This window comes from Gadus morhua, chromosome 4 (assembly GCF_902167405.1).
Source record: "Gadus morhua chromosome 4, gadMor3.0, whole genome shotgun sequence".
NCBI classification, from domain to species: Eukaryota; Metazoa; Chordata; class Actinopteri; order Gadiformes; family Gadidae; genus Gadus; species Gadus morhua.
Window position 1 is genome coordinate 41,416,361 of NC_044051.1, and position 27,500 is coordinate 41,443,860.

The 27,500-nt window shown below is 50.5% G+C and overlaps 2 protein-coding genes across 6 annotated transcripts in view; one reads left to right on the plus strand and one right to left on the minus strand.

Annotated features, from left to right (window-relative positions):
- trak2 (trafficking protein, kinesin binding 2) overlaps positions 1-18,031 on the plus strand; it is a 23,994-nt gene extending 5,963 nt beyond the window's left edge. For 2 of the 5 annotated variants that reach the window (XM_030355598.1, XM_030355597.1), the window contains 14 exons: positions 3,269-3,328; positions 4,302-4,378; positions 4,611-4,727; positions 5,739-5,975; positions 7,596-7,674; positions 7,976-8,106; positions 8,603-8,677; positions 8,929-9,066; positions 9,218-9,297; positions 10,045-10,182; positions 11,963-12,282; positions 12,564-13,196; positions 14,077-14,176; positions 14,832-18,031. In XM_030355598.1, coding sequence (XP_030211458.1) covers positions 3,269-3,328; positions 4,302-4,378; positions 4,611-4,727; positions 5,739-5,975; positions 7,596-7,674; positions 7,976-8,106; positions 8,603-8,677; positions 8,929-9,066; positions 9,218-9,297; positions 10,045-10,182; positions 11,963-12,282; positions 12,564-13,196; positions 14,077-14,176; positions 14,832-15,597 — 2,951 coding nt within the window. In that variant the 3' untranslated portion in view covers positions 15,598-18,031. Of the gene's footprint in view, positions 1-20; positions 176-3,268; positions 3,329-4,301; positions 4,379-4,610; positions 4,728-5,738; positions 5,976-7,595; positions 7,675-7,975; positions 8,107-8,602; positions 8,678-8,928; positions 9,067-9,217; positions 9,298-10,044; positions 10,183-11,962; positions 12,283-12,563; positions 13,197-14,076; positions 14,177-14,831 lie in introns of those variants that run through there. The other 3 variants (XM_030355601.1, XM_030355602.1, XM_030355600.1) reach the window with 3 other exon arrangements.
- The window catches only part of trim25l (tripartite motif containing 25, like), an 11,576-nt gene continuing 1,990 nt past the window's right edge, over positions 17,915-27,500 (minus strand). Inside the window, exons 2-16 of the mRNA XM_030353620.1 lie at positions 26,537-26,632; positions 25,189-25,422; positions 24,514-24,673; positions 24,049-24,087; positions 23,893-23,925; positions 23,399-23,493; positions 23,257-23,347; positions 23,082-23,114; positions 22,766-22,822; positions 22,158-22,376; positions 21,463-21,597; positions 20,964-20,999; positions 20,620-20,691; positions 19,467-19,532; positions 17,915-19,248 (exon numbers count right to left, since the gene is read on the minus strand). Coding sequence (XP_030209480.1) covers positions 18,668-19,248; positions 19,467-19,532; positions 20,620-20,691; positions 20,964-20,999; positions 21,463-21,597; positions 22,158-22,376; positions 22,766-22,822; positions 23,082-23,114; positions 23,257-23,347; positions 23,399-23,493; positions 23,893-23,925; positions 24,049-24,087; positions 24,514-24,673; positions 25,189-25,422; positions 26,537-26,632 — 1,947 coding nt within the window. The 3' untranslated portion in view covers positions 17,915-18,667. The remainder of the gene's footprint in view (positions 19,249-19,466; positions 19,533-20,619; positions 20,692-20,963; positions 21,000-21,462; positions 21,598-22,157; positions 22,377-22,765; positions 22,823-23,081; positions 23,115-23,256; positions 23,348-23,398; positions 23,494-23,892; positions 23,926-24,048; positions 24,088-24,513; positions 24,674-25,188; positions 25,423-26,536; positions 26,633-27,500) is intronic.

Here is a 27,500-nt window from a genome sequence, read left to right on the forward strand (position 1 = left end):
AGCGAGGGAGTGGGGGGGGGGGGTGAGGGATGAAGTAAGAGCGCGTGAGGGACAGAGCTGAGCTGGGAGTCAGAGAGGGACGAAAGAAGGACTACGGAGTGCAAGAAGCAAGTGGCTGCAGCTCATGGCTCAAACATGTACAATGACGAACTGTTTCACAATATCTCCATGGAGGGTGAGTGTGTGTTTGTGTTTGTGTGTGTGTGTGCCTCCATTTGGGGAAGTGCCAGACCCTGGCGTGTGTGTGTGTGTGTGTGTGTGTGTGTGTGTGTGTGTGTGTGTGTGTGTGTGTGTGTGTGTGTGTGTGTGTGTGTGTGTGTGTGTGTGTGTGTGTGTGTGTGTGTGTGTGTCAGGAAGTAAGACCTCCCTAAGTGACTGATTGTTTAGATGCAGAGAGGAAGTCAGTGGGTCTTCGCTCAGGAATGCATCTGGTTTCTGTTTCTCTTATTCGTAACAAGGAATCTCAGTTTTGTGTTTTTCTCGTCAGGTTTTGGCTGACCACTCTTCGTGTTGTGTTGTTACCCATGCCGTCATTCAAAAAAAGATATGTCCTGAGGTGGTTTTAACACTATTCAACTGTTATAACTTTTGCTATGTTGGTAACTATATATCTTTGAATCAAGGCAGATAAAACCATACTCTCAGCACTATTTCTTTACAACTGCAGAATCAGCATTGTAATTTTGGGTTGTAGTGGATGGACCGAAGTTTTATCAGATGGACTCTTCCTTTGAGGGAGTAGTTGGTCTCTTCCTACGTCATTGTTGTCATTGTTCTGTTTTTAAGTTGTGCACAGGAAATTGCCTGTGTGTGTCTGTGTGTGTGATGTCCTCAAATTGCACCCATTTGTCCTGTACAGTACGTGTGTGTTTGTGAACTGAAGTTTCATAATATCTCCTGTGTGTGTGTGTGTGTGTGTGTGTGTGTGTGTGTGTGTGTGTGTGTGTGTGTGTGTGTGTGTGTGTGTGTGTGTGTGTGTGTGTGTGTGTGTGTGTGTGTGTGTCCAACTGTCCATGTACATTTGGGGCAGTGCCAGACCCTGGCTTGCCCGCATGGTGTGTGTGTGTGCGTGCGTGTGTGTGTGTGTGTGTGTGTGTGCGCGCGTCCAAGGATGCCCAGACTAGCCTCCCTCCGACTGATCCGAGGGCCCTTGCCAGCTTGCACACAGACCCACGGCCCACTTTACCCAGCGATTATGGAAGCATCCTATTAATAGCTCCATCATGACTCTCCAACAGAGACACGCACACAGCTGATATCCTAAGGACCACCCTGCTCGCCGCCACCCTATGACAATGGAACGGTCGACCCCTAGCATAGCCATACTGCGAGTCCAATGCCGTCGTTTGGTGTAACTTCTTGTCGGACTGTCCCCTCCTAATGCATCTCAAGAAACAGTGCTCATTTTTGGTTTATTTTATTATTTATTTTCAATATTATGTTGCTATGGGAATGCATTAAATAAAATCATTCCACTGCAATATGTTGAATTGGGCCAATAAACGTTCCATCTTGAAACTTTGTATGCCGTTGGCGTTTATTATTTTTTTCATGGCATTGTATTGCTTATTGCTTATTTTTTTATTGGAAGTCAAAGCAATCATAGGCCATCTTCCTTGTTATGAGGATGTTTGAATGGTACCAAAGGTTAGATACGCTTAAATGTTTGACTATTCAGTGCGTGTGTTTTTTTGTGTGTGCGTGTGTGTGTGTCTGCGCGTGTGTCTGCGTGCATGTGTGTGTGTGTGCGTCTGTGCATTGTGTCAGCGCATTTACAGTAAATATCTAACTGGAGCGTGTCGGCGTTTGTGTGCGTCTGCGTGCGCGTGCGTGACACTTTGTTCAGCTGTCTGGACATCATGTGTTCCCAGCTTCCCCACAGAGACTCAACCAGTCTGTCCAGTCCTCTGTGTTAACCGTTTGGACCGGTTGAGCAACAGCTGCGATCACTGAGGGCCATCGAGCAGTAAGGTGCTTGACATCCCATACCTGAGCAGGCTGTGTTGGGGGGGCTCAGTGTATGTCCAGAGAATGGTCCTCTTGTTTATCGCTGGGCTGGAGTTCGGTGGTTGCAATTCTTTGTTACCGTGACTACATTTTAACTGCATTTGAAAGGATGGGTCCTGGTTTTGTCTTTATTGAGTTTGTATGTGTCATGTGAACATGGGTGTTTGTGACGGGGAGAGGAGGAACGTGTGTGTGTGTTTGTGTGTGTGTGTGTGTGTATGTTGGTGTACTAATAGTTTTAGCTATTAATATACAGCCAGTCTTTCCATGGGCGGAGGTCACTCACTCAGGGCTGGTTTTGGGTTACTAGTGGACTCTGGTCTGGCTTGGTTCTGCCCAGAGCCTCACGGGTCATGCATGGGTGCATGGGACTGCTGTCAAACAATGTTGTAGAGCGAGGCTGCAGGAATACTGAGGAAGCTATTCGATTGGCTGTGAGTTTGAAATAAGCAGTGTTATTGGCAAGCTGTTGCGTAGGAACAGTGACCACATTTATTTTTCCTCCTAACCGTGTAATTCTAGTCAAACAAGCAGGAACATAGCTTATTTTGCGGTGTACTGATCCCCATTTTCCCTAGAGAGTAACTGAATCAGAAGTGTTCAGATACTGAAACTGGGAATTGTCTCACAGTTGGGAGATATGGGAATGCTCTCTGCCCCTTTCCTTTCTGTGGGTTGTTTGGTTGTGTGTGTGTGTGTGTGTGTGTGTGTGTGTGTGTGTGTAGGCTGGCCAGGATCTGCCCATTTAGCATTAATGGGAGTACTGCACCCACTGCCAACATGATTGTATTTTCTTTCTGTCTGTTTCTTTTGGATATTTGCTGGAATCAAGCAGATTTCTTGTACAACTATTAATTGATTTCTGATCTCTTCCTCTCTCTCTCTCTCTCTCTCTCTCTCTCTCTCTCTCTCTCTCTCTCTCTCTCTCTCTCTCTCTCTCTCTCTCTCTCTCTCTCTCTCTCTCTCTCTCTCTCTCTCTCTCTCTCTCTCTCTCTCTCTTTGTCTCTCTCTCTCTTTGTATGTCTCTGTCTCTTCCTCTGCTCTATTGTCTCTCGCTGTCTCCGTGTCTCTCTCTGTCTCTGTGTCTCTCTCTCTCTGTCTCTGTCTCGGCCTCTCTCTCGGTCTCGGTCTCGGTCTCTCTCTCTCTCTCTCTCTCTGTCTCTGTCTCTGTCTCTGTCTCTCTCTGTCTCTGTCTCTCTCTGTCTCTGTCTCTCTCTGTCTCTGTCTCTGTCTCTGTCCCTGTGTCTCTCTATCTCTGTAGCGTACCTGGCTTTGGACCCCTCCTCCTATCCCCTCCCCAACTCTGGAAACATCTCCAAAGGTAGTATCTTCCTTCCCCCTGCTTTTCATCTGCCTCCTCCTTCCTTGAGAGAGTCTTGTGTCAAAAGCCTACTACGTGTGTGTTTACCAGCCTTTTTTCAAATTGCTTTCTATTGATATTCCAACGGCTAAAAATGCAGTTAGCTCTTCACACCCACGGCCTCCACTGATGTCTGCGTCACATCGCGACTTTAATACCTCATCGCTCTCAGAAAAGTATTGCGAGGCTTTGGGCAACAACAAACTTCACTTATCGACTCAACTCTCAACCTCGTTTCGATAAAGCCAAATTCCCACCATCGTTCCAGTAAGCACATTACTACAAAGTCTTAGTTGAGTTTGTTTGTACAAAATGATAATATCCCAGTAATGGAGCCAATGTTTTGTTGGACGGGGCTTTCTGTTTAGTGGATGCCTTTGTGTTTGATTGGTGGGATCCTCTAGGCTGGCAGGTGTGCTATGAGCCGAGGCTGGGTTGTGGGAAGGCCCGGGTCGGACATCTTAGGATCGGATTCAGATTACACCTGATCGATCCTCTGAGGACGAGTAGAGTCTCGTTTTGAAACGGAAGCTAGACGTACGCGCAAAAATGGATACCGAAGATGAAATCGATTTGGAATGTCTTTGACACTTATGCAGAATCGACGGACACAACCAGAATAGGACTTATAATGTTTAAAGATAGAACAGAAATGACACATAGTATGGACCTAGACCTATCATATCATGGATATGGTGTGCTATATTGGTATGCTTGTGTTTATCATCTGTAATATATTTTCTCTGTAAATCATCAGTCCAGCCCACGCAGTAAACAAAACACTAGGTTAACTCGGTACACCAGTACACACACGCACGCACACGCACACACACACACACACACACACACACACACACACACAGTCCCGCTTCCTGCTCTCCCTGTGTGTGTACGCTTATTTCTTTCTCTACATTTCTGCGGCTGTGTTTGCCAGTTCTCAGTGCCGATCGCGTTGAGCAGATGACCCGAACCTACAATGACATCGAGGTGGTCACGCATCTGCTCTCCGAGGTAGGACCACCACCGATCAGTGCTTTATATCTGAAAGTTTTAAGTCAACACTTAATTACATTTATTTGACGAACCTTTTAAATGTAAGTATTTATTTTATTTAGAGAAGGATATGATCAATTATTGTCAAATAACTACTGCGCATTTAAAATACAGTTGTTTATTCACCACCAACTGTCTCCGTCAAGAAGTTGCCTTCCTTTAAACGGTGTTCTCTGCTGTGATTGGCCAGCGCGACAGGGATCTGGAGCTGGCGGCTCGGATCGGTCAGTCGCTGCTGCAGCGGAACAACCTGCTGCAGGAGCGCAACGAGGCCGTGGAGGAGCAGCTCAACCAGGCCATCGACCAGGTAGCCAGCAGCACACACCTGATGCACACGCCTGATGCACGCGCCGGGCCACAGATGCGTGGAATCTAGTGCTGTCAAGCGATTAAAATATTTAATCGTGATTAATCTCATTGATGTCATAGTTAACTCACGATTAATCGCAATTTTTTTTTCTATGCTAAATATCCCTTGATTTCTATGTCCCATTAATTTTTCTCATTTTAATGCTCTTATCATCATGGAGAAGTGCATCGGCTTGCCTTGTGCAAATGTTTTTTTATTGATAACAACATTGGCATATACTGATCAAAACAGGACGATACAAAAAAAAAGCCTATAATGCAATTAAACGATGAACATACAAACATACTGCCTTGAACATAGCAGTCAGGCTACTGCTTCTTTGTTTTGAGCCAAAGAAAAATAAAAAAATAAAAGAATTGCGTTAATCGCGCGATAAAAAAATGAACGCCATTAAAATTGGTTTGCGTTAACGCCGTTAATAACGCGTTTAACTGACAGCACTAGTGGAAACACAAGACCCACCACTGTGACAGATGTTTTGTGTGATGCACCTTCCTGTGTATGAGTAAAGTTCCTTGCTATTCCTGCATTCCTTGTAGCCTTAGTGAACCAGGCGCAATAACAGGCAGAACATCGTGGCATAAATGTATCGTAGCAATTTTTTTTGCCAAAGATGAATATATTTTTGTTATACATGGGTCTTAATCCGGGACCTTCACATGACCGTAGAGCATGGCATCAACCCAAGTGTCCCCCCCCAACAGCATCGTCTTAGGACAACCCCAGCTGTCGCTCATACCACTAATCATGGCTCTGCTCCATGCAGACTAAACAAGTGAAGGTTTACATTTATACCGAGGGCATTTACCAGACGCTTTCACGCAAAGCGACTTACAACCAGAGTACTGAAGCGTCAGAGTACTGAAGCGTCAGAGTACTCCAGCGTCAGAGTACTCCAGCGTCAGAGTACTGAAGCGTGCCCCCCCCCCCCCCTCCGCCGGGCTCCAGGTGCACCAGCTGCAGCACGAGCTGGCCAAGAAGGACGAGCTGCTGCGCATGGTGGCCAGCGCCTCCGAGGAGAGCGAGAGCGACTCCAGCTGCTCCACGCCCCACCCGCTGCTGCAGCGGGCCCCGGGGGGCGGAGCCTCGACCGCCGCCGCCGCCGCCGCCGCCCTGGGCCAGCTGGAGGCGCTGCAGGGGAAGCTGGAGGAGCTGGAGGAGGAGAACCAGGCGCTGCGGTCGGAGGTGCGCCTGGCGGAGAGGGTGGAGTCTTTAGGGGTGGGGGGGGCTGTAGATGGGAGATGTAGTCTTTAGGGGTGGGGGGGGGGTTGTAGATGGGAGATGTAGTCTTTAGGGGTGGGGGGGTTGTAGCTGGGAGATGTAGTCTTTAGGGGTGGGGGGGGGGTTGTAGCTGGGAGATGTAGTCTTTAGGGGTGGGGGGGTTGTAGCTGGGAGATGTAGTCTTTAGAGGTGGGGGGGTTGTAGCTGGGAGATGTAGTCTTTAGAGGTGGGGGGGGGGTTGTAGCTGGGAGATGTAGTCTTTAGGGGGGGGGGGGGTTGTAGCTGGGAGATGTAGTCTTTAGGGGTGGGGGGGTTGTAGCTGGGAGATGTAGTCTTTAGAGGTGGGGGGGGGGTTGTAGCTGGGAGATGTAGTCTTTAGGGGGTGGGGGGGTTGTAGCTGGGAGATGTAGTCTTTAGGGGTGGGGGGGTTGTAGCTGGGAGATGTAGTCTTTAGGGGTGGGAGGGTTGTAGCTGGGAGATGTAGTCTTTAGGGGTGGGGGGGTTGTAGCTGGGAGATGTAGTCTTTAGAGGTGGGGGGGTTGTAGCTGGGAGATGTAGTCTTTAGAGGTGGGGGGGGGGTTGTAGCTGGGAGATGTAGTCTTTAGGGGGTGGGGGGGTTGTAGCTGGGAGATGTAGTCTTTAGGGGTGGGGGGGTTGTAGCTGGGAGATGTAGTCTTTAGGGGTGGGGGGGGGGTTGTAGCTGGGAGATGTAGTCTTTAGGGGTGGGGGGGTTGTAGCTGGGAGATGTAGTCTTTAGGGGTGGGAGGGTTGTAGCTGGGAGATGTAGTCTTTAGGGGTGGGGGGGTTGTAGCTGGGAGATGTAGTCTTTAGAGGTGGGGGGGTTGTAGCTGGGAGATGTAGTCTTTAGAGGTGGGGGGGGGGGTTGTAGCTGGGAGATGTAGTCTTTAGGGGGTGGGGGGGTTGTAGCTGGGAGATGTAGTCTTTAGGGGGTGGGGGGGTTGTAGCTGGGAGATGTAGTCTTTAGGGGTGGGGGGGTTGTAGCTGGGAGATGTAGTCTTTAGGGGTGGGGGGGTTGTAGCTGGGAGATGTAGTCTTTAGGGGTGGGGGGGTTGCAGATGGGAGATGTAGTCTTTAGGGGTGGGGGGGTTGTAGCTGTGAGATGTAGTCTTTAGGGGTGGGGGGGGGGTTGTAGCTGGGAGATGTAGTCTTTAGGGGTGGGGGGGTTGTAGATGGGAGATGTAGTCTTTAGGGGTGGGGGGGTTGTAGATGGGAGATGTAGTCTTTAGGGGTGGGGGGGTTGTAGCTGGGAGATGTAGTCTTTAGGGGTGGGGGGGTTGTAGATGGGAGATGTAGTCTTTAGGGGTGGGGGGGTTGTGGATGGGAGATGTAGTCTTTAGGGGTGGGGGGGGGGTTGTAGCTGGGAGATGTAGTCTTTAGGGGGAGAGGAGAGTTGTCTTTAGGGGCACCTGGGATATGTAGTCTTTGTTATGCTGTACCGCTTTTTGGGCACACGATGAACAATAAACTTCCCACTTTGGGAAGCCCTCTGATTGAGAGGTCGGTATGGGGAGGAAAGGCCATATATGGGCGTTTGTATCATGGTTGGTGTTTCCCGTCCTGCAGGCGAGCCACTTGAAGACAGAGACGTTCTGCTATGAGGAGAAGGAGCAGAGGCTGGTCAACGACTGTGTCAAGGAGCTCCGTGAGTCACACTCAGTCACTCACTCTTGTGTGTGTGTGTCTCACTCTGTCTGTCTGTCTGTCTGTCACTCTCTCTCTCTCTCTGTCCGTCTCTCTCTCTCTCTCTCTGTCCATCTGTCTCTCTCTGTCTGTCTCTCTCTCTTTCTGTCTGTCTGTCTGTCCATCTCTTTTTCTCACTATCCGTCCGTCCATCTCTCTCACTCTCACATACTTACACACACACACACACACACACACACACACACACACACACACACACACACACACACACACTCTCTCTCTAACGGTGTGTGTGCGTCCAGGTGAGTCCAGCAGCCAGGTGCTGTCCCTGGCTGACGAGCTGTCCCAGAAGGGGGAGGAGGTGCTGCGGCACCAGGAGGAGATCGCCCAGCTGCTCTCCCAGATCGTAGAGCTGCAGCACCGCGTCAAGGAGGTGAGGGGAGGGAGGGAGGGAGGGAGGGAGGGGGAGAGGGAGGGAGGGAGGGAGGGAGGGAGGGGGGGAGAGGGGGAGAGAGAGAGAGAGAGAGAGAGAGAGAGAGAGAGAGAGAGAGAGAGACAGAGAGACAGACAGACAGACAGACAGACAGACAGACAGACAGACAGTAGGAGAGACAGACAGACAGACAGACAGACAGTAGGAGAGAGAGACTGTAGGATAGAGAGAGAGCTTTTGATAGTTGTTTCAACACCTGCCCCACATCACAAAGATGTGTGGTGGATAGCTCAGCCTCCCAGTTGCTATATTCCACTGGGTAGACTGGTATACTGACCTATATCCAGCATACATCCGGGTGGACCCTCCCACTTGTGATGTCACAGGGCGGGGCAGATTGTGGAACGGCGAATCACGCTCAAACCCCGGGGGCTACCGCGGTACAGCCCATTTGGTTCCCTAATACCCGCGCACGTGTCCCGTGCCGTCCCTGCAGCTGGCCCTGGAGAAGGAGGAGCTGAGGATCCACCTGCAGGCTTCGAAGGAGGCCCAGAGGCAGCTGACCGCAGAGGTGCTCACTCACTCACTCACTCACTCACTCACTCACTCACTCACTCAGTCACTCAGTCACTCACTCACTCACTCACTCACTCACTCACAGACAAACACACTTTGTGAAACACAGAAGGTTCAAAGATTACCGGATTTAGAAGTGATGCGATTTATGGCTCTGATGTCGTGCAAATGCTTTTGATCGATTATCCATTGAATGTGTGTGTCCGTGTCCGTGTCCGTGTGCGTGTCCGTGTCCGTGCCCTGCAGCTGAACGAGCTGACGGAGCGCAACGCCGAGTGCTTGGGGATGCTCCACGAGTCCCAGGAGGAGGTCAAGGACCTGCGCAGCAAGAGCAACACCACGGGCGGCCTCCGCAGACACCTGTCCTACGGCCTCTACCCCATGGTGAGTGAACCCTCTGACCTCTGACCTCTCCTACGGCCTCTACCCCATGGTGAGTGAACCCTCTGACCTCTAACCTGTCCTACGGCCTCTACCCCATGGTGAGTGAACCCTCTGACCTCTGTGTGTGTGTGTGTGTGTGTGTGTGTGTCAGGACTCCCTGGCGGCGGAGATAGAGGGCACCATGAGGAAGGAGCTGAGTGTGGACGAGGAGACGATTTTCCAGGACCAGAGGTCAGCCGCACTAACGCTACCGCCTTTTTGCTGATCCAAAAACGACGCTGATCGTTTCTGGATCAGCATCTAATGTTACTAGAAACTTCAGCCCTAGCGTGTAAAGGCTGCTTAGTTATGGTTCCACGTTGACGCAACGCAAGGAGGGTCCGTCCTTGCGGACCCTCCTTGCGTCCACCGCAAGGGCCGGACGCGCGCCTCCCAAAAATGTTAACCTTGCGTCGAGGGCTGTGATTGGTCCGCTCAGTGAAACCCGACGCAGAACCGAGACAGGTTCACGACTGCGTCGAAGCGTGGTCAGCGTGGTCGTTGCGTTGCGTCGACGTGGAAGCCTTTAGCCTTTCGTGGTAAAAAAACATTTCACAGTAAGTAAAAAAATATATATATTTAGCAGTAAGAGTACAGTACATTTTAGTGCTGTCAGTTAAACGCGTTATTAACGGCGTGAACGCAAACCAATTTTAACGGCGTTAATTTTTTTCTATCAATTTTTTTTGCGATTAATCGCGAGTTAACTATGACATTAATGTGATTAATCGCGATTAAATATTTTAATCGCTTGACAGCTCTAGTAAATATACATTTATTCAAGGCGGAGCAAATCTTCAAAGATAGGCTATCTATCTGGCAGACATAATAAGCAAAAAAGATTGCATCAGTTACTTTATCAGTTACCTCAAATGCACCAAATCGCCGGCGGCTGACCTTTGACCTCTGACCTCTTGACCCCCTGACCCCGGACTCCAGGACCTCCCAGAGGCGGGTGTTCCAGACGGTGCGCTCCGTCAACACGCTAACGGCGCGGGCCGCCTCCTTCTCCCCCATCCCCGGGTCGGGGCTCAGCCCCCTGGTGATGACTGCTCAGCCCTTCCTGTCGGCCCAGGGGTACGTACCAAGACCCCCCCCCCCCCCAACCCCGTCCACCTCAGGGAGGGAAAGGAGAAGCATCGGCCGTCTTATAGGCTACTAGCTGGACGAGGAACGCGTCAATTTACCCCCTAACCGTTTTTAAAAATAAAAAAATGTTTGTTTTTTTATAATTTACATTTACCTTCAGCGCGTTTAGCAGACGCTTTTGTCCAAAGCGACTTACAATAAGTACATTTGTCATAAGAAGTGCATCAATATATCGCTGTCGGTACAGTAAGGATGTTCATAGAACCAAGTGCAAGTACTACAATCGCTAGGCTAACCAATTCCCCGTGTTACAGCAATGGTAGCAACTACTGCAGTTGCTGCACAGTTTAGTACTATAATACACTACAATACAACACAATACAATACAATACAACACAATACAATACAATACAATACAATACAACACAATACAATACAATACAACACAATACAACACAATACAATACAATACAATACAATACAATACAATACAGTGTACAATGGTGGCCAGAAGGGGGAGGGTGGCTATGCAGAGTCGAGGTGGACTCTGAACAGGTGAGTCTTGAGACTTTTTCGGAAGATAGTGAGCGACTCTGCGGTCCTGAGAGCGGCAGGGAGCTCGTTCCACCACTGAGGTCCCAAAACCGAGAAAAGTTGTGACTTTGCTGAACGGCCTTTGCTAGCGATGGCGGTACCAGACGTCCAGCTGAGGTAGTTGAATATAATAATTATAAAAAATATATCTAAAAGTTTAAAGGTGACATTATACCACCAGGTGCGAATCCAGGTGGACACGCTAATCACACTCACACCTGGTGGTATAATATTTCACCTTTTAAAGTCAACCTCAATGTACGTGAGCAGAGCAGTCTTGACCAGTGGTAAAGGTTTTAGAAAAATGAACACTTTGGGTTCCATAGGAGCTGGAGCAAGGGGCGTGGTCAAACTTTGTCCAAACCCATGTCACACTCGCTGGAGCTCAGGTGAGCAGCCAATAGCAAACAACCATTCTGGAAAAGCGTTTTCGCCGGAGGTGGCTTGTACTTTACGAAGACTTTCCCTCTATTGACAACGTTATCCGTTAAAAACTGAACCAAAACCTTCAGAATCACTTCGCAGGACCCCGAATGTTTTCAACTGATGAAAGTGATTTGGGGTTTACTTGACCGTTTAGTTCTGAAATGAATTACGACATTGGTGAACCAATTCAGACATGAATAAGCTCTGAGCTACCAGTTAAAGGAGAGGTTCAACGATTTTTTTCGGGCATCTAATCGATCCCCGCTATATATATCCTTTGAACCATGCATGCAAAGGCTTTCTCATCTTTTTCGATACAGCCGATCATGTCCTATTCTTATAACAGGGGAGTTGCTTGCTTCCCTCCCTCTGGATGTGAGTCTGCGTCCTCATGACCTCCTTGTAAAGATGAATCCCAGACGGGGAATGTTTGTGCCAGAGCATCAAGTCCAGCAAAGAAATCAAAGTCCAGCAAAAAATCCACAATAGGAAAAAATAAAAATATATTTTTAGTTTTTTCTACAAAGTAATGCAATGATAACGTCAGTGTCAGTGGATAGTGTTTGTACCTGGTGCCTTGATAGGTACAAGGATCTGACCCATCGTTGTTCCATGTCACCCCCAACATAAGTGTTAGGAGAGACCCCCAACATGAGTGTTAGGAGAGAGCCCCTTTAATTAATGTCCCAAGCGCCCCCGGGTTATGAGTGCCGGCCGCGCGTGACGTTCTCCCGCCGCTGTGTTCCAGGGACGATCACCGGCCGGCGCCGGCGCCACGCCCGCCGGGCCCGCCGGCCGGCGACCACCTCAGCGACGCCATCCGCCGGCTCTCCCTCCGGCGCCACAACTTCTTGTGCGAGCGCAAGTTCTTCCAGGCGGAGCGCCAACGGAAGACGGAGGCCCTGGGGGGGGCGGGGCTGGAGGAGGGCGAGGGCGGGGCCAGCGGCGCCGGCTCGCCGGCGGGCAGCGGCCGCTCGTCCTGCTCCAACCTGTCGGAGCTGTCGGCGGCGTCGGGCGTGTTCAAGAGCTTCCTGCCCGAGAGGCTGCAGATCGTCAAGCCCATGGAGGGTGAGTGGCGCCGGGGGGGGGGGGGGGTGGTAGGAGTACGCGTCACGCTTTGAGTTATTTTATGATACAGTGTGGATGTTTCGGAGCATAGTTTGGGTAAGGTGTGTGTGTGTGTGTGTGTGTGTGTGTGCGTGTGCGTGTGCGTGTGCGAGCTGGAGCTGGTGCTGGTCAACTGAAAACGTGTGCCGTTTTCCTTGCCCATTAACATATGATAGAACGTATAATTACTGAAGGCCTTTTGCCCCCCCCCCCCTTGCCTCCCTACCCCCCCCCCCCTCTAGGCTCCCTGACGCTCCACCACTGGCAGCAGCTGGCCCAGCCCCACCTGGCCACGCTGCTGGACCCCCGACCGGGGGTGGTGACCAAGGGCTTCCGCCCGCTGTCCCACGACCGGGACCCCCCTGCCGACGACCCCCCCGCCCCCTCCTACCGGCTGGACGACCCGGAGGAGGAGGACGAGGAGGAGGGGGGGCGGGGCCGCGCCCACGCCGGGGGGGCCGAGAAGGGCTCCACGGAGCGGGGCAAGCCCGTCGAGAAGGACGAAGACGAGGAGGAGGAGGAGGAGGAGGAGGAAGGGGGCATCGTGTTCGAGGTGCGCGTCTCGTCCACGCCCGAGGACCGGCGGGAGCGGCCCAGGCTGCCGGGCTCGCCGTTGCCCTCGGCGACGGACCTGCGCCCGCCGCTGTTCAGGCCTCTGGCGGCCGTGGGCGCCGTCTCCTACGCCTCCGCGCTGCGAGCTGAGCTCACCCCCGGCTCCGCCCCCGGCCCCGCCCCCGTCTCCACCCCCGTCTCCCCCTGTGCGGTGCAGCCCGTTGCCGCGGGAACCACCCCGCCGAGCGACGCGGCGCCCAGTCCCGTCCGACCGGAGGGCGCGGCGGTCGCCTCTGCGGGCGCAGCGGCCGTCTTGTCGTCAGGTAAAGAACGCCGTCGTCACCCGTTGCTAGGGGCGGCAGAGTTAGCCGTCGCGCGGAAGAATCTGCAAATTCAGTCAAATTGATGGGAATGTAATTAGATAGCCTACCTTTGAAGATTTGCTCCGCCTTGAATAAATGTATATTTACTAGTGCTGTCAAGCGATTAAAGTATTTAATTGTGATTAATCGCATTAATGTCATAGTTAACTCGCGATTAATCGCAAAAAATGTACGCCGTTAAAATTGGTTTGCGTTCACGCCGTTGATAACGCGGGAATGTAAATGGCGCTCTGATTGGCTTAGGATGCAGCCAATGAGGCACAGTGAATCAGCAGGGTTAGGAAGTTAGAGTTAGGTTCGATTTCACAATGTGGCCAAAATGTAAGGAAATGATGCTACGAGGCTAACGATGTGTCGTTTTGGTTTTCATTTTGTGACCTGACTTGTAAAAGCGACATCAAGTATGACCCTCTTACTGAGGGACTCCGGGTCACATCAAAGTTCAAAGTCTGCTTTATGTCGATTCAAAAATTGCCACACAAGTGCAGGATAAATAGAGGGGTTTTTTTGGTCGAAAAGGAGTAGAAAACGATAAAATTTGGTCAAATAAAACAAGTAATATTTACAATCAATGAATTCTAAATATCGCAAAATATTTTAGGATTGTGCAAAGGTAGGCGAAACCAATCGGTAAAACAGAAAAACGGTGTGTATAGAATAAAGTCCATCATCCGCCCTCAACCCAAGCCTGCTGCTAGGAAACGTCCAGTCTCACTCACAAAGCTTTAGTTGTCTTTGTCTCCTGAAATACGACAACAGTCTAACGCTGTTGTTGCTCTGCTTGTTCCAATGACGGCATCGCGGCTCCGTCCTTCTGCAGCGCAACACCCGGGCAAGTGCCAGAGCTCCACCTACTCCACCTACACCGTCACCACCTGCCGCATCCTCCACCCCAACGACATCACCCAGGTCACCTCCAGGTAGCCTTGCCCGCGCCCCTTCCTTCTCTGTCACCCCGTGGTGTTTCTCTCGGGTTCTTTTTCTGCATTGCAGCGTATGTGAAGGAATCGTGCTTGGAAATAAATCGAGGGATGCCCCGAATGTTCGGCCACCGAAAATGGGCCAAAACATAATTTTCTGTTTAGGCTGAAGGAGTAAAAAGGCCGAAAAAAATACACTGAACATTTTTATTTTTGACAAAAATAAATAAATAAATGTTTTACTCATTTATTTAAAGGTAGCTTGTTCTTAAATTCTTGCTATAAGGTCTGCTGGAAAGTTAGAAAACGTTCAGTATTAAATAAATATTTTGTATCAAATTGTTAATTGATTTTTTTAATTGAAAAGCAAGACAAAAAAGTTTATAAAGGACATTTAATTGTTTGATTTATGCAATGGTGAAAAATTAAGGCAAAATTAATGAAAAACATTAAAAGCCACACTCGTTATTCGGTTTCGGCCAAGAATTTTCATTTCGGTGCATCACTCACTCACTGAATCTCTCTCTGTCTCTGTCTCTTAAAGTATTTATCTATCTATCTATCTATCTGTCTCTGTCTCTCTGTCTCTCTCTCTCCCTCCCCCCTCTCCCTCCCCCCCCTCCCCCTCCCTCCCTCCCCCCTCTCCCCCCACCAGCTCCCAGCCCGTGTGGTCGGTGGCGCCCCCCGACCCGCCCAGCTCCCTGCGGACGGGCCCCAGCACCCCGGTGACGCCCTGCCGCCTCAACCTGGGGGGCTCCTCCTGCTTCCCCCCCCGCCGCCCCCTCGCCCCCCCCCCCACCGGCGCCGGCCTCGCCAAGCTGGTCCTGGAGCGCGGCATCTCGGCCTCGGCGCGGCCCGCCCCCTCCCTCCGCCGCCCCGCCCCCCTCCTCCCCCAGGGCCCGGCCGGCGGCCCCCCGCCCCCCGGCGCCCCCCCCGCTGGCGCCGCCGGCGACCAGCGGCCCGCGCTCGCCCTCGACAACTTCCTGGCGTCGCGGCCCGCCGAGCTCTTCCTGCAGGACGTGTACGGGCTGAACCTGGGCCGGGCGCCCCCCCACCCCGACCTGCCCAGCCCCCGCCCCGGCCCCCCGCCCCCCCCGCCCGACCCCGTCAGCGTGGGGCTGGTGGAGCGGCTGTGTCGCCTGGGGTTCGGCCGGGTGCTCCAGGGCCCCGCGGACCCCCCCCCCCCCTCCACCTTCGTGGTGGCGGCGGGGGGGGGCAGCCTGCTGGCCGGCCTGCGGCGCAACCAGAGCCTCCCCGTCATGATGGGGGCGCCGCCGGCGCCGGCCCGGCCCCGGCCCCCGGCCCCCCCCACCTCGCTGGCTCTGCCCCCCCCGCCCTGGGGGGACCCCAAGGGGCAGCAGAGGAGGGGGAGGCTGTCCTCCTTCACCCAGCCCCCGTCCTCCGGGGCCGGGAAGCACTGAGCGAGGGGGGGGGGGGGGGTACGTGTGGCTGCCGTGCACCTCCTCCCTTCTGATCTGCCCCCTCCCCATCCCCATGGCAACCCTCCCACCCTCGTCGTCGTTGTCGTCGGCGTCGTCGGCGTCGTCCCCCCGCTCGGGACTGAAACGGTTTCCACGGAAACGATTTGGTTCCCTCGTCTTTTCTTAAATAATGATTATTGACGTGATTCTTTTAAAAGCACAATGGACGGCGCATGGTTGAGCTGCGACTGTGTACGCGCGGGGATGCCTGCTGATGCCTTACTCCGCCTGTATTGGGGTTAGGGGAGTGGGGGGGGGGGGGGGGGGGGGGGGGGGTGCTCTGAGGTCAGGCTCAGGTCTGGGTTCTGGGGAAAAGCAAAATGGAGAATAATTCCTGTAAAATGCGTACCATTCTGACCCGTTGCATCTGCAAGGCTCTGGGTGTTGGCGTACAAGAGGTGGAGGTTTGAGGAAGTGACGGAAGGGTGCCTGAAAGTGATGAAGGAGGTGAGGGTTTTGGGGAGAATGAAGAAGTTTGGTCTCAGTAAGTGTCGTGGGGTTTTCAGTAATGTTTGAACCCAGCAGGAGAGGAGGGGGATAGGTTGAGGGGAAGAGGGAAGGGTCGTCCAGGGCCTTGTGTATAGGGTCTCTCCCAGGGGTCGTCCCTGGGCCGTACATCTCAAGAAACTAGGGTCAGGGTCGGGGCTAAAGCTGCTTCTTTGTTGCTTGCGCGCTCAAACGAGGACTACATATCCCTATGTCACCGGCGTTTTTTACATCAAACCTTTTATTTAAAATAGAAACATTGTCTTTTAAGGATGGGACAATTTTTTTTGTTTAGCTAGGTGGGAATGTGTCGTCTGGTCAGCCATAACCTTGTGCCACAGGTGGGTATTACGGTTAGAACCTTGAATAAATAGCTGTTTACTTATTTGACCGGGTTTTTTAACTAGTTGACCGTGGCAACGCTAGTGCCCGTTTGCGTCCACTGTGATTTGTCTTTTTGTTCCTACCATTTGCATATTTGACCAGCATGCACTGCTGCACTGATCCACTAGGGCGAAATGGCCGAAGTCAAAATATTTTATACTTTTTGCGGCTGTTATTTTTTTGTTTGTTTTATGCCTAATGCTTCTTAAAGAGAAGCAACAGACAGTTTCGCCACGGGTTCGATTTTATTTTAAGCCATGGTTGTACGATTTTCTGAATGCACTTATTACTTTCGTTAGAGTTTAAGAATGTTTTTGTTTTTTTCAAACGAGCTGCACGGGTTTGGTTAAAAAACACTCACCAATGAGAATTGGGGTCGTAGTTTATGGGTTTAGGATGGGGGGGGGGGGGGGATCAGATTCTCAGGCTCACGTCGTGTTGGTGGCTCCGTACTTGGATGGGGGGAGGGGGCACTCTGGCACATGCTATTTAGTTGTGGTTCACCTTATTATTGATTGTTGTGTTTATTCTTCAGTGGTTAGCTGGTCTGGGCACTAAGCGTCATCCCGGGTTCAGTACAAGGACAAAATCATGGACTTTCTTTTTAATAACAGGGGGCCTGGTTCATTATCGATTTCCGATTTTCAAGCGCAATATCTCCAACAACCACAACAACGCCGTCCCAAATGCGGAATTTATACTTTTACAATTCTCGATCTGTTCAGTTACATTAATACTCAAAATAATTTAATCGGGGCCTGTTTGAGACGGTGGCAGTTTGGGAATTGTGCGTCTGGGATATGTTTTAACACCCAAGTTGGCCCTTGTGAGTCCTGACTTAAGCTAGCTTTCCTTGCAGTCCATCTGTCTTTCTGCCCAAACAATCCTGTACCGATGGAATATTGCACGTATTTCTTTCTCACAAATGTACATTTTTATTTTTCATTTATTGATGACAGTGTAGGCAATATAGAATAACACTGTACAGGATATATAAATGCGTGATTTAACAAGGCTAATTTAGCAGGCATTAACGCAGTCATCAAAAGATATTGCAACATCGCATTATCACAAACCTTTCTTATTTGTTTTGTTTTAAAAACTGTATATCAACAGCACAAGGTTTGCAAACCAAATACTTTTTTTGTAATTAGTGTCGACATTGACCGACGTAGATATCCAGTAAGCTAACGTGTGTGTGTGTGCATAATAACTAGCTAACGCTAACACCAGAGATGCCGTTTTTGCTTCGGAATTTCAGGGCGTTAATCGGGCAACGGTAAACAGGGAAACTTCGGCTCCGTTCTGATTGGTTCATCCCACAGCTTTGTTTTTTCCTCGCAGAACCTTCGTGGTCGAATCCACACACGGACCTCTGTCTTCTGTTTTTGTTTGTTGGTTTGTTTGTTTGTTGTGGTGGTATGAACCGCCTGGTGACGTCACCCTGCCTACGTCCTGTCGTTCGGTTGCCTCTTTTTTTATAAAATAAATCCATGGAAATGAATGGCAGTGACTCGTTTGTTTGTTCTGATGTTGTTGCTCCTCGCATGTGAAGATATGAATGTGACGTTAAACCAAAAAAAAAAAAATCAGAAAGGAAAGTGAGAATCGTGGAAGAGCTGACTATCGACATCAAATTGTCATTAGTTTTAGAAGAAGTAGAGGTTTTAAAGATATGCTATTGGAATGTTTGTTGCACAAAAAGTTACCTGCTTTAAATTTGTTGCACGATGATCAGAAAATAAACAGTTTTCGCCCAAGAGGCGGGGCTTAGAGGCTCAGTTACGGGTCCACGTCGACGCAACGCAGGTGGGTTTACGGACCCATTACGTCCTTGCGGACCCTCCTTGGGTCTGACGCAAGGGCCTGACGGGCGCCTCCCCAAAAAATGGTCACCTTCCGTTGAGGCGTCGCAGCAGCAAGGGCTGTGATTGGTCCCCTCACTGAAACCCGACTCTGGACCAAAACCGCTTCACGACTGCGTCAAAGCGTCGGCGTGGTCGTTGCGTCGAGTCGCCGTGGAACCATAACAGAGCCTTAACTCATCCCTCACACCCCAACGTCACACTTCTTTTCCGCGAGCCCCCCCCGTGTCCAGAGCCTCCCGGCGTGCATCCCCCCCCCCCCCCACCTCGCGTCCTCACATGGGACAGAGCTTGACGCTGTCCGCGCTGCTGCTGAACTGTCCCAGGGCGAAGTCCATCCCCACGCCCACGCCCACGCCCACCCCGACCGCGGCGTACAGCGGCCGGGTGAAGTTGGCGCGGAAGGTGTGCAGGTGGCTCATGCCGTCGGCCACGCTGTAGAAGCCCAGCGTGCCCGCCGCCGGGTCCAGGAACACGCCCACGCGCGGCGAGTAGCCCACGGCGATGTCCCGCCTCTCGTTGTCGTGCATGGCCACGCAGCGCGTGTCCGACAGCTCCAGGCTCCAGGACCGCGCGTTGTAGCCCAGGCCGGCCTGGCCGTCGCCGCCCTTGCGGGCCAGCGAGCCGTAGGCCACGCCCACCGAGGAGCCCCGCCCCCGCCACTCCACCTCCCAGTAGCTGCGCCCGGCGCCGCCCAGCGGGCCGCGGCTCAGCGCCTGGGTCCAGCCGTCGAAGCGCCGCGGTGCGTCGGCGGCGCCGGGCGCGGCGACCGCCTGCAGGGTGGCCTTGGTGTCGCCGTCGGAGAGCGCCAGCCGCCGGTGCGCCGTGTCGGGGTCGAGGGTCAGCTGGACGGCGTCTAGGGGGAGGAGCTTAGATGCGTCTGGGATGTTGTCTCTCTCTGTGCTTTTTAAAGTGACTGGGTTTTATAAACCCCCCCCCCTCCGCCCACTATAACAATGTATACAATTGTGTGTGTGTGTGTGTGTGTGTGTGTGTGTGTGTGTGTGTGTGTGTGTGTGTGTGTGTGTGTGTGTGTGTGTGTGTGTGTGTGCGGGCGGGCGGGCGGGCGCTTACACTGAAGGAACTCCTCTCTGCCTCTGGGTTCAGGTGCCTGGATGCTGTCCAGGTTGATCTCCCTCACTGTCGTGGAGAGGAGCAACCATGGGAACCATGTCCGTTACCATGGCAACAACATCCCCCCAACAACCCCTACCCCAGGTGATTTTTATGTTTTCAAGACGTCATGGATAATAGAGGATATGGGGAAAATAAATACATCGACTAACTGTGGACATTTCAAGATCACTCACACACACACACACACACACACACACACACACACACACACACACACACACACACACACACACACATACACATACACACACACACACACTAGAGTGTCCATCTCGTCAAACCTATTAGTCGCTGGGAGAAACAGTAGCACATTGTCCAAACCTTATTATAAGACATCCATGGTCTTAACCCACATGAACACATTGACAACTCAAACGGCGCTTCCTGGAGGGGAAACACAGCAGATGCGCCCCCCTGTGGTCCGGAAGGAGAATTACAACCCATTTCCTTTAACTGCCCAGGATGGGGTTGTCCAATTGAGCCCCTCGATATTGGGTGAAATTATAACTAATGCCGCTTTTCCACTGCATGGTACCAGCTCGACACGACTCGACTCGACTCGACTCAGCTCGCCTTTTTTGCGTTTCCACCGCGATCTAGTACCTCAAGTGGCTGCTTTTTCTAGTACCGCCTCGCTCTAGGTTCCAAGCGGCTGAGCCGATGCTAAAAGGTGACGTCGGCAGACGGCCGGCCACTGATTGGCCAGAGAGTGTGACGAAGTCACGAGAGCGACATGGCAACCATGCTGGTAACAGCCATAGCAGCGCCGCAGCCAACATATTCCACTTCTTCAACATGCCAGCTAATAATACGAACACGAATACCATCGCATCGATGTTCTCCATTGTTGTTATGTTGGTTCTGTCCATGTGTAGGTTACGTAGGCGTTGGTTAAGTCGCGTACAAAAATACGTCACAGCCCTTTCGCGCAGACGACCCCGCCCACGTCCCGGAGGTACTATTTGCGGTGGAAAAGCACCCGCGCTGCTACCGTGTCGAGTCGTGTCGAGTCGTGTCGTGTCGAGTCGAGCTACATGTGCGGTGGAAAAGCGGCATAAGAACACAAGAATGAAGAAGAATTGAGGCTTACATGCTGGGAACACTTGGCCGTCGTTCGGCATGAAGTCTGGGGAGGGTGAATCCAAGAACAGGCCGGGGTTAACTTAGAAAGGGAAAAGAGAAAGGAAAAATTAACCGTGCATTATATGTGCTTCATACGCACGTCATGAAACAAGAAATATTCACTAACCGACAGAAATACGTTTTTCTGTACACGGTAAATTTTTAAAATTACCTTTTGGGTGGTTCATTAACATTAACTAACCTTTTAACCACTTGTATACTGATAACAGGGAACACATTAACAATCACCCAGAGCTTGGGGTGCGTTCAGAACCACATAGAACACGTGAAGAATAAAATCTGTTGCTTCACCTTCTGTCGGCGTTTCAGACAGAGTGCCTATTCCCCCTGTGAAGGAGAGCCAGGCACAAACAGTTAAGCACAGTAACAAATATCCACACTGTCATACAATGCCATTTAAAACAGACTACATGGAATAGTCTGCCAAATAAAAATAAAAAGGCGTCATGATGTCATGTTCGCGTTACGCTCAAACTATCTGAATAAAACCTATAACATCTTGTAGCCAGTCTAACGTAAAACATAACTGAAACTAAGTAAGTTCTGGTTTGCCTGTGTTGTTGAGATGCCTCAGAGATATGCCTTGGGTCATTTTAACTACATCTGCCGGCCACTAAACATGGCTGTCAATTCAAAGAAGAGAACGGACAGCCAATTGGCTGCTGGCTACTGAACACGTGTCATTTGTATGTACTTCCTGCTGGCCTATCAGATGGCCGACATCAAACGTGAACACAGTTTTAAGTGGATTGTCTTCATATACTGCGGTAGCTTAGAGGCCAGGTCTCACATGGGTTCCCGCCTCTGAACGACGGACCGCTGCGACTGCTGGCCGGAGGGGTCGCGTCCGGCACAGGGGTGGCCTGGGCGTTGCCACGGCGATGGGAGCGGAAGAGGCTGCTGATGGAGGACATCCGGCTGAAGGCTAGACCAAAGGGAAGGGAGACAAAGAATGACAAAAAAGGACAGGGTAGTACTTACTTTTATATATTCCACCTTGGGCTCGACTAGAGCACAGGTTACCTTCTGACCGCGACCAGAGGCACAGGAGACCAATTTGAATTAACTTTTCAGACTAATATCAGAAATCGGTTCACTAACATGTAACCCACCGTGCTCACATCAAGAAATCACTGAACTTACAAGCCAAAACCTTATAATAAACATAAACCATTGAAATCACAATTGGTGAACTTGCATAATAGTCATTGAACTATCTTAACCATCAGTGAACTCTTAGAAAAAATTCTCTGAACTCCATCTGAAAGCATTGACTAAGCATACAGAAGTCACTGAACCGCCATCAGAAATCACTGAATTGATATGAACAATCATAACCTCAAAAAAATCAATCACAACGGAGCTACCACTGAGAACGTACTGAATCGTCAGCCAAAACCGACCACGTTGAAACATCCTCTCGCTTAACGTCAAAACAACGTCAATAAAACACGACATCAAGCAGTGAAAGACTCGGCACCGTACATCCAGCGAAGGCCTGGGCCGGGCTGGCTGCCCGGACGGGTGCCGGGACGGGAGCTGGCGTGACGGCGGCGGCGGCGGCGGCGGTCGGGCGTGGGGGGTCCGGTTGGGCCGGGGGCGACGGTTGGGTCTGACGGGGGCCGTTCCACTCGGACTCGGACTCACGGCGGCTCAGAGTCGGGCTCGACCGGGGGCTGGGCCGCCTGCTGTTGCTCTCCCTCGCTGGGGGGGGGGGGGGGGGGGGGACGACGACATGGTTTGTTAGTTCAGCGCAGGATGAGGTCTGCGTAGTGGCTTGGGTGTTTGAGTCCCTGGTCACATGGTACTGGGTTCGATCCCCTGTTGTCGGCTGCCTTACCTGTGGCGCCCTTGAGCAAGACATCCTAACCTGTCTGCTAAATGAATCTGGCTCAAGGAGAGGCTGGAACAGAGCCATGCAGGGGACGAAGGTACCGCTATAAACCTCTAAAGACCATTTTCGATTGATTGACACTGGTTTGTGGTTTCTGACCACAGTCGGTATAGAGGTGTTTCGACCAATGGCGTGACGTCGAGGCAGGGCTTGTGATTCCAGATGGGAATTCATTGGCTCGTGTGTGCGTCTATTTTACCTGCTTCTAATCCCCGGTTCTCTCTTCTCGGTCCGTCCTGGGGTCTGGGGGAGCTTCCTGGAGACAAAGGGAAACACACAGGGAGTGAATGAGTGAGCGAGAGACTGAATGAGTGAGGGATTATTTTCATTTTTGAATAAATTAATGTTTGAGTGAAGGTATATGTAGAGATATGAGTAAGTTTACATGGTGTGATGTTCAGAGCTTCTCCTCTGAGACACAGACAGACAGACAGACAGACAGACAGACAGACAGACAGACAGACAGACAGACAGACAGACAGACAGACAGACAGACAGACAGACAGACGTGTTACCTCGTGGTGGGTCCCTACCCCTCACATCTAATCCTAGGATAAACAAAAAACAGATATGTTAATGCATGCAAAGTAAACACAACTATTAATTCTAAAACTCATGATATTGAGACACAACTTTCAGCTCTGCAGCTAACTCAAGTTTCATTTTTTGGAGTTCAAAATGTCCGCCCACCAATTCCTCTCCTGTCCGGCGTCCGGGCCCCTACTGACACGCTGGGGGAGGTCGCTGAGGGACGAGCGGCGGGAAAACATGTGGAAGAATGTCTATTCGTTTAGTACAAGATAAACACTACGCAGCGAAGCTAGAAGCTAACGACAGTGCAGCAGTTAGTGGCGTGATTATAGAAACGAAGAGTGACCAAACCTGTGGGACGACTGGCCGCAGTGCGGGCGCCTAGACCTGAGAACACTGGGGAGGAGACGAGGGAAGAGTTGAATGAAGGGATGGACGAATGAGAGACTCCATTTCCTGGGTCTAGGGTGATGGCCCTCCGGCTGTTGCCCCAGGCCAAGGAAATGAAGTCTCACACAGAACCACAGCGTTGACCACAGAAAGTGGTCAAGATGCTTTCAACACACACTGTGGTTAGAAAATGCTACTTTATAAATACCATAGTTAATGAAGGGGTTTAGTTTATCGATGAATGAGTAAGAAAGGTGCCAGCTGACTCCACATAGCATTAATTTAAACTGATCAAACACAACGATAACCTGTGTTATGCTTTGTGTGCGGCAATTTAAAATATGTGTGTGCGTGGGTGTGTTTTTTTGCATGAACTCTTTAATGCATGTGAAACCAAATACTCACATCTGAGAAAGCCTCCTTTTGCACCGCGGTTAGCTAGGGGAGAAAGGGACAATGGGTTGGCGTCAATCCACAACTTTGTATCACACCACAACAGCAATGCAACCAACATGAACGTGTGTTATTCTGCTCAAAGTCAAATAATCCTCAGGAACTCACAGTTGCTTCCCTCTAGCGTGAACAGGCTTGTGTCGTTCACTGAAAGGAAGAATGTATACGATACAAGTTAGGCCGCAATTAAAACCACAGATCAAAGAACTCGCTAATAACGTGTCACTTGAGATGGATTTGTTCAATATAATGGTTATGTGTTTGTGTGTGTTAGTGTGTGTGTCTGTATGTGTGTGTGTGCCTGCATTCTTGGTGTGTGTGTGCGTGCGTGCGTGCGTGCGTGCGTGCGTGCGTGCGTGCGTGCGTGCGTGCGTGCGTGCGTGCGTGCGTGCGTGCGTGCGTGCGTGCGTGCGTGTGTGTGTGCCTGCATGGTGTGTCTGTGTGTGTGTGTGCCTGCATGCTTGTGGTGTGTGTGTGCGTGTGCGCGTGCGTGCGTGCCTGCGTGCGTGCGTGCGTACGTGCGTGTGTGTGCGTGTGTGTGTGTGTGTGTGCGTGTGTGTGCGTGCTACCCACCTTTCTTGGTTATCTTCCCCAGCTCGGCGTTGCACAGGTCCTCCACGTGCTCCCTGAGGTCCAGGATGGCCTCTCGCGCCGGGTCGAAGGAGGCCTCCAGGTTCACCAGCACGCCCGGCAGCTCCTCCAGCTCCAGAGGGCTGGCCAGCTCCTCACACGTCTGGGGGAGGCGTGAAGCAACGTTACACACGTCATGGCAGAGAGTACTGCAGAGCACGGAGAGCGAGAGATGTAACCCTGACCACTCTCCTATCAAACTAAACCCTAACCCTTCACCTGGAGGTAGTGGACGTCGTCCCCATAAAGCACATTCCCTTTACCTGGAGGTAGTGGATGATGTCCCCATAAAGCACATTCCCTTTACCTGGAGGTAGTGGATGTGGTCCCCATGAAGCACATTCTCTTCACCTGGAGGTAGTGGATGTGGTCCCCATAAAGCACCCTAACCCTTTACCTGGAGGGAGTGGATGTGTGCCCCATAAAGCACACTCCCTTCACCTGGAGGTAGTGCATGTGGTCCCCATAAAGCACTTTCTCTTCACCTGAAGGTAGTGCATGTGGTCCCCATAAAGCACATCCCCTTTACCTGGAGATAGTGGACAAGGTCCCCATAAAGCACATTCTCTTCACCTGGAGGAAGTGTGTGAGGTCCCCACAAAGCACCCTACCCTTTACCTGGAGGTAGTGGATGTGGTCCTCGCAGCGCACCAGATCCTTCATCTCCTCCTCGCGCCTCTTGCGCTCCTTGACCTCAGCCGCCAGGCTGTCGGCCACCTCGCGGGCCTCCGCCATCTTGTCCAGCTCTGCCCGCTCCAGCATGGCCTCCACCAGCGTCTGCAGCCGCTCCACCGAGCAGCGCAGCTCCGAGAGCACCAGCTCCGCGTCGGTGCGCACGCGCTCCGCCGAGTGCTACGGGGGACGAGGTGGGGGTTCATAAAGGTGTTAGCGAGTGTGCGGTGCCCTTTGTGTCAGTAAGTGCCATTCAGTTTAGATACAAAATAATTTTGCCTGTATGTATGTTTGTATGCATGTATGAATTTATGTCATTTATGGCACCCATTGCGTTCCTGATCATCCCTGAAGGGATCAAGATTTCTTCCTTGCTAACTAAGGGAGTTATTTCTTGCCCTCTGGGGGGCTAGGTTCAGGGGGGGCTTCATAAATATACGGCCGGTTGAGCCCTCTGAGACTCTACCTGTGATTAAGGGCTATAGAAATACGATTTAATTGTATTCACGCATTGTTATTTAGTTTATACTTTTATTGTAATACACTGCACTTAATTATTATGAGCTTAATGCCTCATATACAATAATAAGCCTTTTGCTGCTATGCTTTTCCATAATGAAGTCGATTGTGCTATACCATAACAAACCATATGCTATGCAATACCATAATAAACGTAACTATTCTAAGCTATACCATAACAAACCATATGCTATGCAATACCATAATAAACGTAACTATTCTAAGCTATACCATAACAAACCATATGCTATGCAATACCATAATAAACGTAACTATTCTAAGCTATACCATAACAAACCATATGCTATGCAATACCCTAATAAACGTAACTATTCTAAGCTATACCATAACAAACCATATGCTATGCAATACCATCATAAACATAGCTATTCTAAGCTATACCACAACAAACCATATGCTATGCAATACCATAATAAACGTAACTATTCTAAGCTATACCATAACAAACCATATGCTATGCAATACCATAATAAACGTAACTATTCTAAGCTATACCACAACAAACCATATGCTATGCAATACCATAATAAACGTAACTATTCTAAGCTATACCAAAACAAACCATATGCTATGCAATACCATAATAAACGTAACTATTCTAAGCTATACCATAACAAACCATATGTTATGCAATACCATAATAAACGTAACTATTCTAAGCTATACCATAACAAACCACGTGTTATGCAACACCATAATAAACAGTATTATGTGCTATGACATAATTAACCGTCTGCTACGCAGCGCGCTTTACCTTCATGATCTCCATCATTCTGGTCATCTCCTTCAACTCCCTCTCTCTCTCCTGAAGTCTCTGGTGGTTCTCAGCCTGCAGCCCCGTCAGAACTTTCTGGAAAGGCACAAAGTTCGATGTCAACAACAGTTGTCATGATTCCATGTGAGCAAATCTATACAAACAAGGAGACAATATTCCCCACAATGTAGACTAAAACAGAAAACAAGGGGATGATAAGATCAACGAGGAATACAATTCCGTACAGTATGCCTAGAGAATAAATAGTATCTTAATGCTAATATTGTTACTATCCACAACATCCTCATCAATGGTATCATTCATATTTCGAAATACTATTACTGTCAGTTAAACACGTTATTAACGGCGTCAACGCAAACCAATTTTAACGGCGTTAATTATCTTTTGTCACGCGATTAACACAAATGTTTTAATTAAAAAAAGTTTTTTCTTTGGCTCAAAACAAAGAAGCAGTAGCCTGACTGCTATGTTCAAGGCAGTATGTTTGTATGTTCATCGTTTAATGGCACTATAGGCTTTTTTTTTTGTATCGTCCTGTTTTGATCAGTATATGCCAAAGGCAAGCTGATGCCCTTCTCCATGTTGATAAGAGCATTAAAATGAGAACAATTAATGGGACAAAGAAATCAAGGGATATTTAGCATAGAAAAAAATATGCGATTAATCGTGAGTGAACTATGGCATTAATGTGATTAATCGCGATTAAATATTTTAATCGCTTGACAGCACTACAAAATACACACACACAGGTAAAAGCAGAGGGCGAGGCTGGAGGAAGTGACGGTTGAAAACCAGTGGAATGCAGTCTGGAGTGTTCTGTGTCACCGGGCGCTGCCCGCATGTCAGGGAGACACAATGGGAGCAGCACCCAGCTAGCACCTATGGGTGACTGATGACCCAGTGAAACCCATCAGAGAGGGAGTGTCAACGGCCGACGCTCCAC